This window comes from Sminthopsis crassicaudata, chromosome 2 (assembly GCF_048593235.1).
Source record: "Sminthopsis crassicaudata isolate SCR6 chromosome 2, ASM4859323v1, whole genome shotgun sequence".
Classification (NCBI taxonomy): Eukaryota; Metazoa; Chordata; class Mammalia; order Dasyuromorphia; family Dasyuridae; genus Sminthopsis; species Sminthopsis crassicaudata.
Genome location: NC_133618.1, coordinates 464,780,280 through 464,796,833, shown reverse-complemented (window position 1 = coordinate 464,796,833; position 16,554 = coordinate 464,780,280). Strand labels below are relative to the sequence as shown.

The 16,554-nt window shown below is 38.4% G+C and overlaps 1 protein-coding gene across 1 annotated transcript; it reads right to left on the bottom strand.

Annotated features, from left to right (window-relative positions):
- Window positions 1-7,688: 7,688 nt before the first annotated feature.
- On the bottom strand, window positions 7,689-8,639 carry LOC141557407 (olfactory receptor 1K1-like). The gene has a single exon (XM_074292994.1). The coding sequence runs from the start codon at window positions 8,637-8,639 to the stop codon at window positions 7,689-7,691; it is 951 nt and encodes a 316-aa protein (XP_074149095.1).
- Between the last annotated feature and the right edge of the window lie 7,915 nt (window positions 8,640-16,554).

Below are 16,554 nucleotides of genomic sequence, written 5' to 3'. Positions count from 1 at the left end.
GAATTATCCTGTAATAATAAAACCTGGATCTAGAATTATCTAGAATCATTAGAGTTTTGTCTCAAATGCTGTCACATCTAGTGGAGGCAAAAATTTGAAGGAATATGTCCCAAATCCAAAATTGGAATGAAACAAGAGCTTTGTATGGGTAGAAATACAAGAGCCAAAAGACCTGCAGAGCTCAGGGTGGGGTAGTTAAAGATATCTGATTGGCCTAGAATATGACTTTATCATAAATCCCAACCTTCTTTCAACTCTAGTCAATTCTGGACTTTTCTCCTTATGTCTAGGATTTCATAAAGGGCATAAAATGAGTACCATGTACAGACATTGGGAATGTGGGGGCAAAGATTTGTTTTCCTCTTCCTTGGACTGACACATGATCTCTTTTGCCATTATCCTCTTTTTCCCGAATTCATGGTAGGGGTGAGACCATACTAGTATTCATCTGCTCAGCCCGGGTTGGGACCTCTGCTAGCATAAATACCCAACTCTTTCTCCTTCACCTTTTTCTAGAGGATCCTGGCTCTTTGCAGTTTTCTTCTTGGAAGTAATCTTTACATTCCATAAGCTCAAAGAAGAATTGGTGGTTGTGATCATATCTGTATGTGAACAAGGACAGAGGAGGTAGAGGAAGGAAAAATAGATGAGTAAGGAGAGGCATTAGTTCTTCATGCATGATATTTGCTGAAACTTTTGGATTGGCAATTGTGGCTTGATTATCACCTGGTTAACAAGAATAATTTGCTAAAATAGGAAGGCAATACATAGCCCACAGAAGTAACCTCTTCCTCTATCTTTCCTGATGTCACAGAGTCTATAACTCCACCCTGAATTATTCTTTTTCACATGAGCAATTTTCCTGCCTCTTCAGTCTAATACAAAAGTTCCAAGTTAAAGCTCTAGAAGCAATAACCGATGTTGGAAATCTGTCTATAGAATAATAACAAACTGACCCAGTAACTTAGAACTACAGAAGTCCTTTATGTGGAATGACCTGCATTAGCTTAGACTAGCTATGTGAAGACACTCCTAAATTAATAGTGTCTAGGTCCAAGTCAACTTGGATATTTAGTGGCTATGTGATATTGAGCATTATCACTTAACCTTTTGGTGTAGAAAGTTCCTATGACTATAAATTGCTGAACTGATTACAATCTACAATAATAGAGTTTCTTCTCTGTGTTTCCTGCACCAATGAACTCCTTTGCCAGCCTTTCCCCAATAAAAATCTCACCCCCAAAACCTAGAACCCTGAAGGTACAAATCTGTGATAGACAAAAAAAGTGGTCAGATGCCACTAGCCATAGTATGAGATAGAAGTGATTTATTCTGTAAATTTCCTTGAATATCTAGCTCCATAGCTTCATTTCTGGCTTTAATAGTTTTACTTTACTAAGCACATATTTTGTGCAAGGTACTCAGCTAGTGACACTTAGATAAAATAAAAATTAGTTCTTGCTCTGAAAGAGCTTACAATCCTCTACTCACTTCTACTACTATCCTTAAGTCTAGACCATGAATATTCACTAAGCTCCAAACCTGTCCCCTTCAGTCTCTACTTAAACCTTGAATTGGACAAGCCATTCTAGAAAGCAATGTGGAATGATGTCCTTAAAGTTACTAAATTGTGTTTATTCTATGTTCCAGCAATACAGCCATAAGGTCTATATCCTAAAGAAATCAAAGAAAGATATTATCTCATATTATGAAAATATTTATAGAAGCACTTTTTGTAGTAGCAAAGAACTGGAGATATAAAAATATGCTCAGTAATTAGGAAATAATTGAACAAATTATGATTTATGAAAATAATGGAGTACTGTTGCATGGTAAACAATTATGAAGGTGACAGTTTCAGAGAATCCTGGAAAGTTTTATATGAATTGATGCAGATTAAATTTAGCAGAGCTAGGAGAATAATGTATATGTTGTAAAGACAAACAATTTTGAAAGACTTAGGAATTTTGATCAACACTATGACCAACCATGATTAAAAAGGTTTCATGATGAGACCCTTCCTAAGAGAGGTGAGGGACTTGAGGTAGAGATGGAGCATATATTTGGGGGAATTTCTGCCATTCTTTCTCTTGTGTTTCAAGGTCGATTCCTATCACATCTCTCAATTCCCTTTTGGATCTGGAATAACATAAAATGACCCAGACTGACAGAGGTAAATTTGGCTTAGAGTTTGCTTTGAAAATTCCTTCTGTTCTCTTCCTCACAGGCTTGTTCTGCCATGCTTTCCTGTTTTGCTAGGCTTGGTAGTCACAGCCCTGCTTTCCAAGGGTTCAGAACAGTCTGTCCAGCTCTGGAAAACAGACTTTTTAGACTTCAAGATTTATTTTTGAAAAAAAAAAGGCTCAATTTGCTTGCATTCTTTTGATCCATTTTTAAAATTAAAGCTTTTTATTTCCAAAACATATTTATGGATAATTTTTCAACATTAACCCTTGCAAAACCTTGTGTCCAATTCCATCCCTCCCCCCTGCCCTCATTCCCTCCCTAGATGGCAAGTAATCTAATATATCTTAAACACATATATACATACATACACACATATATACATACATACACACACACACACACACACATATATATATATATATATATATATACACATACATCTTTATATAATTACCTTGCTGCACAAGAAAAAGCAAAAAGCAAAAAAAAAAAAAAATCAGAAAATAAAATGCAAGCAAACAACAACAAAATGTTGTAATCCATGCTCAGTTCCCATAGTCCTCTCTCTGGGTGTAGATGGCTCTCTTCATCATAAGATCATTGGAACTAGCCTGAATCTGATCCAGTTTTTTTGAATGACTAGTGCAGGAGAAAGCATGATCTAATGAGATAACTATTGGATTTGGAATCAGGAGATTTCAATCAAATCCCAGCCCTACTACTTAATACATGATCTTAAGCAAGTCCCTTCCCTGGCCAAGGCTTCAGTTTTCTTATCTGTTGAATGGGAATGATGATATCTAAGATCCTGCCCCTCCCTCCAAGTTTAAAAATTCTTTGCTACTGGGACAGGGGCAAAAACAACTGGTACACAAGTTGGATGGGAATATGACATTCCCCCTCTCCTTACTATCCTTGTAGTTTTATTTACTCATAATGACATTAGCAGGAAGAGTTTTCTGGCAGGATCAGAGGAACAGTGCTGAATTGGTGGTTTCTTACTACTGGGTCATAGTAAGTCAAGAGCCATCATTCCCATGACCAATATGCTGTAGAACCTGTAGAAGAGGAGCCAGCCAGTGTGGACAGTAAGTAGGACTGAGAACTGAGTCCACATATCAGTAAATTGGGAACACATGTTTAGGTAATGTCTAAATATAGGACCCTGGAGACATCTTTTAAATTTCAACCTAAGATTCATGGAGGTAAGGAATCAAGATTTGAATCCCGGGTCTCTGACAATAAATCCAGTGAATTTCCCATTATACCAAGATAGGCATTCTATCTTCAAGCCCCTTCAGAAAGAATTTTCACCAAGAGAAGTTTCCCTAACAAGGGAAAGGAGAAGGAAGGAGAGTCCTTCACAATCATAATCTAATAAGTAGTATTTTAGAATGGGAGTCAAATATCCAGACTAATCTTGAGCAAATCATATTGTTGCTAAAACTTAGTTTTTTTTCTTTTCTTTTTTTTTTTTTCTGTAAAGTGAGGGAACTGGGCTGTATGATCAGTAATAACCCATAGCATGGAACATGGGGAAAATGGCTAGATTTGGCCTTAGGAAATTAGGGTTTAAATTCTGGTTATGATACTACCTAAGAAATTCACTTGATCTCTCACACTCACATTTTCCTTAAAATAAAGGGGAAAGAAATATATAAAAGGGAGAAAGAAAACTTGCACCCCCTATTTCATAAGATTTTGATTAGCAAAACACATTTACACCTTAAAGTACTATAGTAATGTTATCATTGTCATGTCCTATGTTCCAAGGTCTTTTAATGCTTTAACATTTTGATATGAAGTCCCTGCCAGCTGTAATATTTTATTTTTTAAAGGATTGTCCAATTCTAAAAAGCAGAAGAAATTTTGTCATAATTATATGATTGTTATAGTGATAGATATGCCAGAAAGATCAGCTGGTCAGCTCATCACTTGCTGTGTCCTTCCTAGACAGGAAAGATGAAGAGGTCAATCATATGATCATAGATTTAAGGCCTGAAAGGATCGTATAATCTAAGCCTTTTATGTTATAGGTGAGGTATCAGGACCTAGTCAGGGTGATGTGCCCAAGCTCACATAGGTGGTAATTATTCAAACCCAGATCCTCTGATTTCATATCTAGGGCTCTTCCACTGTGATACTGAGAGCTTTGCTCAGGTCAGTAGGAATAAAAAATCAGACTTGCCTGCTTTTACAATTTAGAACAGGCGGCACATTCTCAATTATCTATCTATATCTATATATCTATAGCTATACTTCAGTTCAGTAGGAATATGTGGAATAGGTAACAGCCTAAGTGTTAATGAATTAAGAGCAAAATGAAGCCCTCCCAGCTTTTCAATGGTTCCCCAATTGACCTATCACACAATCTCTTTCTTCTTTGTTATCTGACATTCCCATTGAGGTCATTCCACCAAAATTAAGGAGTTTATTTGCTTGAGACTTCCACTCAAATTCATATAAGTTAGTTCAGAACAGTTGTTTCAGATCTCTCATCTGTATAACTTGATTTTTCAGATGAGAATGTTATCACTTTGAAAGGCGCAGGAAATCTGACCTTAAGCTTCAGGAGTGAAGTGTAAAGGAATGCAGAAGTATTCAGGAGTAGGGCTGGTAGCTGCATTGACTTAGGATAAGCAAGAGATAGGGAGATTGAAAAAAAAAAAGATTCACTGATGAATTTTGGCTCATGTCTCAGTAGATGGGAAAGTCCTTACTTAGAAATTAAAGGGAAGAATTGGAGATGCTAGGAGGCTGTTATCTTGGCACAAGAAAAGGAAAGTGCTGGTATAGAGGGCCGAGCCATGACTCTGGAGTTAGAATATCCACCTTTGTGTGTCCCTGGGCTCTTGAAGTGTGTGAACTTGGACTAGATTGTCTTTGATGTCCTTCCTAAGTCTAGATCTATGATGGTATGATCTGAATTCTAGTTCTAGCTCTGCTACTATTATCTGATTCACAAGTCACATGGCTTGTATGACTTTGGGTAAATCCTTCCTCTAATGCTCACTTTCCTCATTGAAGTGAAAGAGTTGACCAGATGGTCTCCAAGGTTTCTTCTAGATTTAAGGTCTTATGAGAGTTAGTCTGGTGACATGTCTAGAGGGAAATCTAGCTCAGCTTCTGTGACTGCTCACATGGACAGCAGGGATCAGGCCTAGAAGTCAGAGCAGTGAAAAGGGGTATTCGAAGCCCAGGAAGTTGGATTGGCCTCCATGACTCTAATAGGGTTAACCATAATAGTGTTCTTGTAGATTCAATATTCTCATTTTTCTGCAATTCAACAATCATGGGCTAAGGAATTCTCTTGTTTTTATCTTGCATAACAAAAAGAAAAAATTAGAGCTTCCTAGGTTGGACTTCACAGTGCTGGTGGCGGGGGGGGGGGGGGAAGGGAGACAGAGAGAGAAAGGAAGAAAAGAGAAGAGGAGGGAGAGAGAGAGAAAGAGAGAGAGAGAGAGAGAGAGAGAGAGAGAGAGAGAGAGAGAGAGAGAGAGAGAGAGAGAGAGAGAGAGATAAGGGAGGGAGGGAGACAGAGAGGGAGAGAGAGACAGAGACAGACAAGAGAGAGAGGGAGAGAGAAAACAGAGACAGAGAAAGAGACAAAGAGATAGAGAGAAAAGTGAGACACAAATAGAAGAGCTCATATCTTGTGGCACAGCCAATTGGGGTTAAATAATCTTCCCTATTTACAAATAATGTCATATCATTCTTTTGGTCAAAATCCTTTAAAGATCTGATATGACCAAGACAGACAAATTCACACTTGTGAACCAGTTACTCAAGATTCCACAACCTGGAGCCATCTCCCTTTCTGGCCTTATCTCAAACTATTTCCCTTTGTGTACTCTATGCAGCAATCAGACTGGATTAATTGCTATGTCTTATGTACATCTCCATGCTTTCCCCCATCCATGCCTTTGCTTATATTGTTTCCTGTGATGGTAAAGCTCTCTACTCTGTCCCTTTTCCCCAGTCGTGTATTGTTTTATCCTTTGATGACCAATTTCAATGTTACCTCCTTCAGGAACCTTCCTTGATCTCTTGTAATAGTAAAAGCCTTTGACCCTCCAGATTTCATATAGACATTTCTCACATTTCTTTTTTTGTATAGATATATTAAAATTCTCTTTCTATGCTTTGTGGTGACACAGAAGGTTCTATTATCTCTTGATGGTCTAGCAAGACCTGCTAATGTGACAAATCTTCAACAACAGGCCTGGCAAAGACAGTGTGACTTGGACCACCAGGCAACATTAGGCTAGATAGGCTCCTGACCCCAGAGTTAACTCCCAGGTGATGATTATTTTCAGGCATATCTGCTCAGAAAGAAAGACCTGCTATTAAGACATGAAGTTTGTTGCCTGTGTTGGGCAAAGGTATGTATCTACTGATAAAATCATGGAAACTAGAAGTTTGAGTCAATGTATTATGAATTACCTGGATAACTGAGCCTATGAATGGCCAGGTTATTTATGTGTGTATGCCATATTTCCATTCTGAGGTATAAACTCCTTGAAGGCAAAAGCTGCCTTATTTTAATTTTGTATCTTCCCCAGAGCTGAATCTGATGCTCTGTACACAGCAGGTGCTTAACAGAGGTGTGCTTGAAATGAGGTATGACTGGCAGGCTGTGTGGTGTAGGGGATAGTGGCTTTGAAGTTAGGAAAACTTGCTCCTAAATTCTGCCTCAGACATTTACTATGAGACCCTGGTCCTATAATTGAAACTCTTTGGGCTTCGGATTCTTTAGCTGAAAATGAAAGTGCTACCTATGGTGACCTCTAAATTCCTTTCCTACAACCAGATGATGCAGTGGTAAGACTCGAATTCAAATTCAGCCTTGGATACTCATTAGCTGTGTGATATTAGACCACTCACTTAACCTCTTTGCCTCAGTTTCCTCAACTGTGAAATGGGGATAATAGCAGTATCTACATTGCAGGATTCTTATGAGAGCCAAAGAAATAATTTTATAAAGCACTTAGTTCAGTACCTGGCACATATTAGGAATTAAATAAATGCTTATTCCTCCCTCTCTTCTTCCAGGTCTAATTCTGTCATGCTATGAATTGTTCAAGGAAAACTCTGAAAAAGCCACAGAAGACAAAGAGGAGGAAGAACAGGTGCTGAATGGAAGTATGGGACTGGATTTGATTCCAGCTCTGCTATTTTGTAATCACACTCTTCTGAGTGTGAAGTTTCTCCTCTGCACAGTGAGAGTAAATCTCAAGCTGGGTTCTGAGGTCCTTCCTAGTTCTTACGTTCTGTGATTTTATGGCTGGGGAGATGCTGGAGGGACGGGCAGCAAGGCTCTACGTGTGAGTGCATCTGTGTCCAGGTTTTTGCCATTCTCTAGCTGGGTGATTGTTACCCCTTTCCGGACCTCATTTTTCCTGATCTGTAACAAGAGGGTGTTGAAATAGATAATCTCTTCCAACTCTAGTACCCCGTGGGATCAAATTGGTTATTGGCCATCTCTGAAGCCAGTCCAGGCCTTAGGTGGGCTCAGTTGAAATCCTACGTCCAGTAAGGAGAGCTCGGAGCGCCCCTTGAACGTCTCGGTTCCTGAGGCTATAAATGACTGGGTTGAGCATGGGGGTTACTACTGTATACATGACAGTGGCTACACGCCCCCGCTCAGCCTCATATCGTGCTGTTGGCTGGAAGTAGACTGCAATGACAGTGCCATAGAAGAGACCCACCACCGCCAGGTGGGAGCCACAGGTGGACACAGCCCGGAGCCGCCCAGACGCAGAGGGCAGACGTAGCACAGCAACGGCAATGGCGCCATAGGAGGCCAAGATGAGCAGGAAGGGTGTGACCACCACAGCAGCCCCCTCGGTGAAGATGAGCAGCTGAATATGGCGAGTGTCTGAACAAGCGAGCCTCAGCAGGGGCTGGTGGTCACAGAAGAAGTGAGGCACGCTGTGGGAGGCACAGAAGGACAGGCGGGCCATGAGCAGAATGTGCAGCAAGGAGTGTGAATGAGAGACGACCCAGGCCGTTGCGACGAGTCCCGTACACACGGCCCGCGACATTCGGACTGTGTAGTGCAGTGGATGCCGGATAGCCACGTAGCGATCGTAGGCCATGGCGGCCAGGAGGCAGCTGTCAGTCACACCCAAAGCAAAGAAGAAATACATCTGAGTTAGGCAGCCTGCCCGTGAGATGGAGCGGTCATGGGCCATCAGGTTGGCCAGCATCTTGGGCACGGTAACAGAGGTGAAGCAGAGGTCGGCGAAGGAGAGGTGGGCCAGCAGGAAATACATAGGGGCGTGGAGGGCTGGACTGGCTCTGATGGCTGCCACAATGAGGCCATTCCCCATCACACCTGCTATGTAGAGGACCAGGAACAGGGCAAAGAGAGGCCGGAGCTGCCCAGGGTTTGTGGACAAGCCCAGTAGGATAAATGGGGCCCCTTCAGAGGACTTGTTGGTCCCATCCATAGTTGGCTTAGTCCTCCTCTCAAGGAAATCTGGGTTAAGTCATTTCCTTCCACTGGGCTCACAGTTTCCTCATCTGAAAAATTTATTTAACAAATACTTATTAATCACCTATTCTGGGGGAAAAAAACCACTATTTTTTAATTTAGGGGAGAGCAAAGATGAGATAATATACAGACTCTTTCTGTCACTGAGCTTGCAGTCTAGTAAGGCAGCTGGTGATAACAGGAGATAGAATGATGGACCTAAAGGAAAGAAGACCTGAGTTCAAATGGGCCCTTACATAGTGACTATCTGTGTGAGTTTGGGCAAATCACAACTTCTGTTTGCCTCAGTTTTCTCAGCTGTAAAATGGAGATAATCACAACACTTATCTCCCTAGCTTATTGGCAGGATAGAATGATTGTAAAATATTTATATAGTATCTAGCACATAGGAGGTACTATGGAAATATTAGATATTATTATTATTAATTAGTACTAATAGCAGATGGATAAGATATTAACACCAATAACTATAATTTATGATAACGTATGAGTTCATGAAATAGAAACTCGCAATATAACCATATAAACATTATTCCAAATCATTAATAAGAGAAAAGTAAATTAAAATAACTTTTACTTTTTTACCTTATATCTAATCTGAAAAAAAAAAAGATGGTCAGGGATTGAAGGAAGACAGCTGTAAATTTGTCAGATTATTCTGGAGAACAATTTTAAGCACTTAAGAAAATAACTAACTTATTCATATTGTTTGACTCAGGGTGATGCAGTGGTTATTCCCAGGAAGTAAAAAGAGAGAGAAAATCTACCATGTGTTCCTGTCATGTATACCGTGCAAGGTTACAGAGATGAGAGATGGGATGCCATCTCTAAGGAATAGTTAGCAGGCCAGTTCTACTGAAATCAAGAGTGCTTGAAAGGAAGTACTATGAAATAAAAGTTCTTTTAAGTAATGTTCTATGTTCTTTGTTCTTAATCTTCTACATGTACACCAAAAGAGCAAATATAGCAAAATTTCTAGCAACTTTTTCTTAGTACTAGAAAACTAGTAAAAAAAATATGTTCATTGAATGAGAGATGATAATACACTTATAGTTTTGAGTCATAAGAAGTCACAAATATGAACAATTCAAAGAAACCTGGAGAAACTTGTATGAATTGGTACAGTGAATTAACCAAAAGACAAATATATAGAAAAATAAAGAAATATATAAAATATAAAAACACACAGAATGTTTACATTAATATAAAGAAAAATAGCACTATTGGATAGCAAGACATATCAATGCAATACCAATCTTGGCTCCAGGGCCCTGATGATGAAACATTTTTTTCTTGATAGAGAGATAAGCTATATAGGTGCTGAATACTCTGAGGCATATACTGTCAGGTCTGGGCAGTGTGCTGGCAGATTCTATTTGTTTGTACTTTTTTTGTTACAAAAGATTGTTTTCTTACATTGGGTATGTGGGAAATGACAGTTATAGAAAAAATATCAATACAATATTTAAGTGAAATAAGGAAATACAAACACTGCTCTATGAGAACTGAAGAGAAGAATAGTATTGTTAAGAGGAGATCATGGAAGGCTTATTAGGGAGGTAGATTTAAAGGATGGGTAGACCTTCACCAGTCAGATGGTGCAGTGAATGGATTGACACTCATCATCTTGATTTCAAATCTGGTCTCAGATACTTACTATTCGTATGACCCTGGGCAAATTACTTAACCCTGTTTGCCTCAGCTTTCTCATCTGTAAAATGAGCCAGAGGAGGAAACCACCCCAGCATTTTTGCCAAGAAAACCACAAATGAAATAATGAAGATCTATCGATCTATCTTTCTATCTATTCATCTGTCTGTCTGTTTGTCTGTCTGTCCACCTGCCTGCCTGCCTGTCTATCATATTGTGAAATGGTGTCAGGGAATTTAGGGCCTTAAATGTTATGCAGAGGAATAATTATGGAGGATTTTTGAGCAAAAGAGTAATACAACCAGAGTATTCCAGTAAATTTGTGAATTCCAGTAATGTTTCTCTAACAGAGAAAGAAGGATCATATGGTCAGGAAGGCTTATTAGGAGTCTATTGTAACAGACCCTGAGGGTGCCACTGAAACTCTATAGTGATTGAGTGGTAGGAGAAATAGAGAGGATAGACTAGATGTAAATGATTTATAGAGGTGGAATCAATCTATTGTTCTTGGAAATATTGTTCTTGTATGTGAGAGATAAATGAGGAAGAATTAAAGATATTTTCCTAAGATTCAAACATGGGAGACTGGTAGAATTGTGGTATCACAGAAATACAGAGCAAAGCCAGAAAGGGGAAGCAGATCCAGAGTAAAAAAAGAAAATAACCTTGGTTGACACTATTGAGTATTTCCAGACTGAAGGTGGTAGACTTAGAGGATTTATGTAACAAACCTCTTCCAGCCTTCTAGTTCTAATATTCTAAAGTCAGTATTGGATTTGGAATTAGAGGAACTGGGTCCAAATTCTGACTGCTTTTTACTCCCTGTATGATTTCAGGCAAACAAATCCCTTTTCCTCTGAAAGAAAGTTCTCTCATTTATAAATTAAAGTTTCTTCCAGTTCTCAAATTAGAATTCTAATCCTTTCATAACTTTCATATTTACAATGTTTTCTATTATCTGTTCTAAAACTTGTTTTAATTCAAATATCCTACCTCTTATGTTCAATTCATTGATTAGATATCTACTAAGTGTGAGGCACTGGGGCAAAAGACATAAAGGAATCGGTTCCTGCCCTTAGGAATTCATATTCTATTTAGGTTGGGGGTGGAGTGGGAATAGAATTTGTACACAAGTAGTAAATGTGGAATACATAGACAATTATTTCAAGAATGAGAGAATGTTACTAACTAGTGGGACAGGAAAGACCTCATGTAGGATGTTGTATTTTTGAAGAAAGTCAAAGACTTTTCTACATGGAGGGGAAGATATTACACATTGTAGACTTGCTCAAGATGGGAAACAGAATATCAAGTACAAAGCACAGATAGTAGATCAGTTGGACTAAAATGAAGACTGTATGAAAGGAAGTACTATGAGGTAATGCTTCTCCCAACTCTAATACCCTGTGTTCTTTGTTCTACACTTCTCCATTACTTTTCTAAGACAATCAGGATTAAATGACTTTCACAGATCACACCTCATCTTAATTTCATAATGAGAGTGGCAGAAGAGAGTTTAAGGAGAAGAAAGCTTTGGTGTATTGAAAGAGCTTTACCCCTTGATCATTTCCTTCAGCCCAACATCCCTCTGACAAGTCCATGGCGAACCTGCTAATTCTTTTATTTCTTTCTCCAATTTTCTGGAATAATCTTTTTTACTTATTGTGTGGATCTTTGCTTCCTTTCATGAAACCTTTTCACAGACCCTACTTCTTTAACCTTCCTAGTTAAGACCTCATTGGCTCAGGGGCAGGATTAGAATGTCCATTCTTGGGAATGGGCAAGAATAGAGGTTACAAAAGAGAGAGAATAAATTAATCATAATCCCAGAAACCCAATTTATGAATATCCCTATGAAGAACAAACTAGCCTGTTTCAAATGACTCTATAAACTGGCCATAGCAGACACTTAAACACTTATAAACAATCACACTCATGAAGAGGTATAGAGGGTCACACAACACAAAGTGATATAAAATTACACCTTTACAATTGGATATAAAACACAACAATGATTTCACATACATAGTTATTATAAAAAATTCATAAATACATACATACTCAAAGTAATTGGACAAGTCATTGGTCTGGTGATTTCAATTTCTCCTGCCATAAAATTGAGTAGAATTATACTGGATTATATAAAAATTTTTTCTAGCTCTAACTTTCTACCTTTAATTTGAATAGTCTTTATTCTAAAATCTCTTTCTAACACTGGAGCTCTAGTATTCTAAAAGCTACATACATTCTCAACCACACCCTCCCACACAGTTACACAAATCATTCCCACAGACCAAGGTGCTCATAGTTGTACCAAACACCCATAGGTATATCTCATCACTCTAGTAAACAAAGGAACAAATAGACATACACACATACCACTAGTCCCAACTGACTTCATCAGGGTCTAGCTCCCTGGCCTGCAACATCTCAGTACAATTTTCAGCATACATTTGAGTTATAATTGGAGGGAAAGAGTTTGACGGGTATATCCCCTTGGTAATATTTATTACTCAAGCACAGTCCAGCACCTAATCAGAAATAGACCCCTCTTCCCTCCCTGTACCCTGCTCCTCAAAGCCAGGAGACAACTCCAATTTGAGATTTGGGATTTAGACTCTGGGGGGCTCATTAATTTCTTCTGTGGAACCAGCTTTGGATGCTCTGTGGAGCTAGTAGGGATCATGAGAATCATGGAGTCAGAGAGGAGTACTTCCTCTAGGAACTAGAATCAGTTTCTCTGTTGGCTCTGTTGGGAAACTATTATGATATGCCAAGAAAAGAATGTAGCTTCTGCCTCAGCAGCCCATATATTACAGTGGATGGACCCTTTTTATTCCCCACTTGCCTGAGCAAATTACTCTGAAGAGAACCCAGGCCAAAGGGCCTCTAAGTGAGGACACTCTGGCTAAATTGGTTTTCTCTAGGGCAAATGACTATATCTCTTTTTTTAGGTCTCAGCTGCCTTATCTATAAAAAGGAAGGAAGACAGTATGATATCATGGAAATAATGCTAGATTTGGAATGACAGGAATTGAGTTCAAATCCTGGATCTGCCAAGTACTTTTTTGAGCATGTCATATCCTTGGGCATCATTTTCTTCATCTGTAAAATGTGGGTGTTAGACTAGATGACTTCTATTAAATACCAACTATTTGAAGATCTCCAACTCTAAATCCATGATTTTTATACAGGAGTTTAAATTCTCTTAAGATCTACCCAGTTTTAATATCCCATTTTGAAAGCATCCTTTCCATTACAAACCTAGCATTGTATTTTTGACCATACCTACTCTAGACTTCATCTGTAGAAGATTAGAGGGATAGAAATGTATGCTTGATATTTTGGGCAAAAATCTCTCAATTACCTTTTCTTCAACCTTCCCCTTCCTTTTGCTTTGACTTTGGGCCAGGAGGAAGGGATTGATTTTAACTCAAAAGCTGCCCCTTCTACCTTCATACAGGTGGGTAGAAGAATGAGAAACCATGGGAAATAAAGATTTGAAAGCATGAAAGAAAACTACCACTATGGAGAAATGTATGAGAGATCTCTAATCCAGCTCTGGAGCTAGATGGCAGAATTGCTTATAAGCAAGCCAACATGGGTTGGATACTGTTTTTTTTTTTTTTTTTTTAAATCAGTGTGGGTTGCGGAATGAGGCCAATGGATCTTCCCTCTCTTTTCTTTCCCTGTTTTTCCTAGGAGAAGGAGGATGGACATCTATTTCTCAGAGGAAATTTATCAGCATACCTTTAAAATTTATTTATCTTTTTAGGTTTAAAAGTTTACTTTGTTGTTGTTGTTGTTGTTGTTGTTGTTGTTTTGAGCTGGTAAAGGTTGTAAGACTATTCATTAAGGTTCCCTCACCCCAAGATCCTAGATACTAGGTTTCTAATATTTACATTCGAATTCCTACTGGAGAGCAGTCAATTAATAATTAGTCTTCACTAAGTTTTGGGAAATGAATTTACTAAGATGGTATAGCAAGAACTGCTTTGGGTAAATACTGGTGGTGAAGATATTCAGCTCCAACCACTGATGGGAACTTTGATAGGAACTCTGGATCTCCCAGATTTACAAGATTGCCTAGATATTCCCACATGTTTGAGATCTGGGAAAAGCCAATACTAAATGGAGATGGCTCCATCTCAGGCATAGGCTTATTTCGGCAGTATTTGTAGCTGGATGGGTAAAACCCTGCACCAAAGCTGGGCACCGAGAACTTCAGAATTGTCCTCACTCATCAGATCCAAAAGGAAGAGAGAGGGAAGGATGGATTATCCCTTTTATATTGCTAATCAAATTCAGCAACCAGTTACATAATTCTTCATTTCATAATACAAACTCCTAAATCATCATCGCCAGAAAGTAGATTTCACTCCAGGCTTTAAGATGGTTGCTTGGATTGGACCTATGCAGGAAACATCTGTGCTTGCTTCAAGGATTGTTCTTCATAGGACAGTCAAAGTATCTTCAGGCAAATTAGTTAGCCTCAATACGTTGGCAAGTAACTGGTTGGATTGACAATGAGGCAAGTATCTATCATCACCATAATTTGGGAAGAAAGAAAAATCATTTCTCTAGAGGAGAGATGCCAGATTGTTGTTAGGGAGAAAGTTACACAGCCAGGAGGAAGAGTGACCCAGTCCACAAAAAAGGAGGGGGGAGTAAGACTAACTGCCAGTCCTGCCTGCAAATATTAGCTTAAGAGCAATCATCATTACACTGATGTTCTAATATTGTTTTTTCGTTTTTTTTTTTTTTTTTTTTTTCTGAAGGGGTGGGGAACACAGCGACTCATGAACACTTAGTAAAACACAGATGGACCAAGGTGTGCCTAGGTATACACCCATACTGACCAACAAAGTTTTGAAGTATGATCTTATCACCTGGCCTTGAGTTTATGTGAAGTTTTCTCTATAAGTCTTCGAAACTAAGCCAGTGTTGAATGACAACATACTCTAGTTGCTGCAGAGGAGATTCATTCTCTTGTTAAGGAATTAGAGTAAATGGCTTCTAAAGATTCTTTTATTGATGAGATTTTACAAATTGATAATAAAGAACTTAACCTCCTATTTATTAAATACCTGTTATGTTCCAGGAACTGTACTAGTACTGAATAGCTGAAACCCCAAGCATTATACTGGACCTAGGGTTCAGTATATACTCCCCTAGAGTAATGCAGGGGACCTTGTTGGATAATGGGGAAGGGCTCAGTGTTACACTTAAATTATCTACTGGGGGAAAATATTGAATTATGAGTTAGAAGAGCTGGGTTTCAACCACAATCAGCTTTAAAAGGAGAGTTGAATTTTGAAAACTATTGTGGAATTATGCAACAAAGTTACAAAAATGTTCATTTGACTCAGATTCTACAGCTAGGCATATATTCCCAATCAGGTCAAATTCAAAAAGAAAGGTCCACACTAAAGTATCATGGCAATACTATTTTTTTTTTTTTAGTAACAAAAAAACTAGAATCAAAGTGGCTGTTTATCTTTTGGAGAATGGCTAAATTAGTTGTTTTATATGAATGCAATGGACTCTAAGAAATTACAATTGTGAGAAATGATCAATATAAAGAATACAGGAAGGCATGGGAAGATTTTTGAATTGATGAAATTATCAGAATAAGGAAAACTACACACAATGACTACAATATAAATGGAAAAAATGGCAATGACAAAATTAGGCTCCATGTATAAATATAATGACCAATATTGGCCCCAAAGAAGAGAGATGAGAATGCACCTCTTATGGTTGTAGAATACTGTGTATACTTTTACACTTGATTGATATATTGGATAGTTTTGCCAAATTATTTTATTTTAGTAATGGCTCTTTGGGTGGAAGAGTGTAAAGGGTTATACTGAGAAATGAAATTGATATAAAAACAAAATATAAGTACACTTTTGAATTGAGTGGTTGGATTAGATTTTTTCCAGGTCTGTATTTTAAGTTCTTCCTGAATTTGAAAATTCTGTTCTTTTAAAATTCTTTCCAGTTCCAAAGCTCTATAATTTCATCACAGACCTAAACTAATTCCAAGATGACCCAAAGGCACATATTTCTTTTCTATATCTATCTTTTCTGGCTTTACCCTTTACCTTCTCTGGCTCCTTAGCCATTTTAAAATATGGTAATTTTTGAATGAGGGAACTCTTTCCCTTCATTTTTTGATGATTCTCCCCCACCCCCAGGTCAGTCTTTTAGTTCTTTCA

Bases quoted from the DNA above. Each gene is read 5' to 3' on its own strand.
- LOC141557407 (XM_074292994.1), bottom strand. From the start codon at position 8,639: ATGGATGGGACCAACAAGTCCTCTGAAGGGGCCCCATTTATCCTACTG.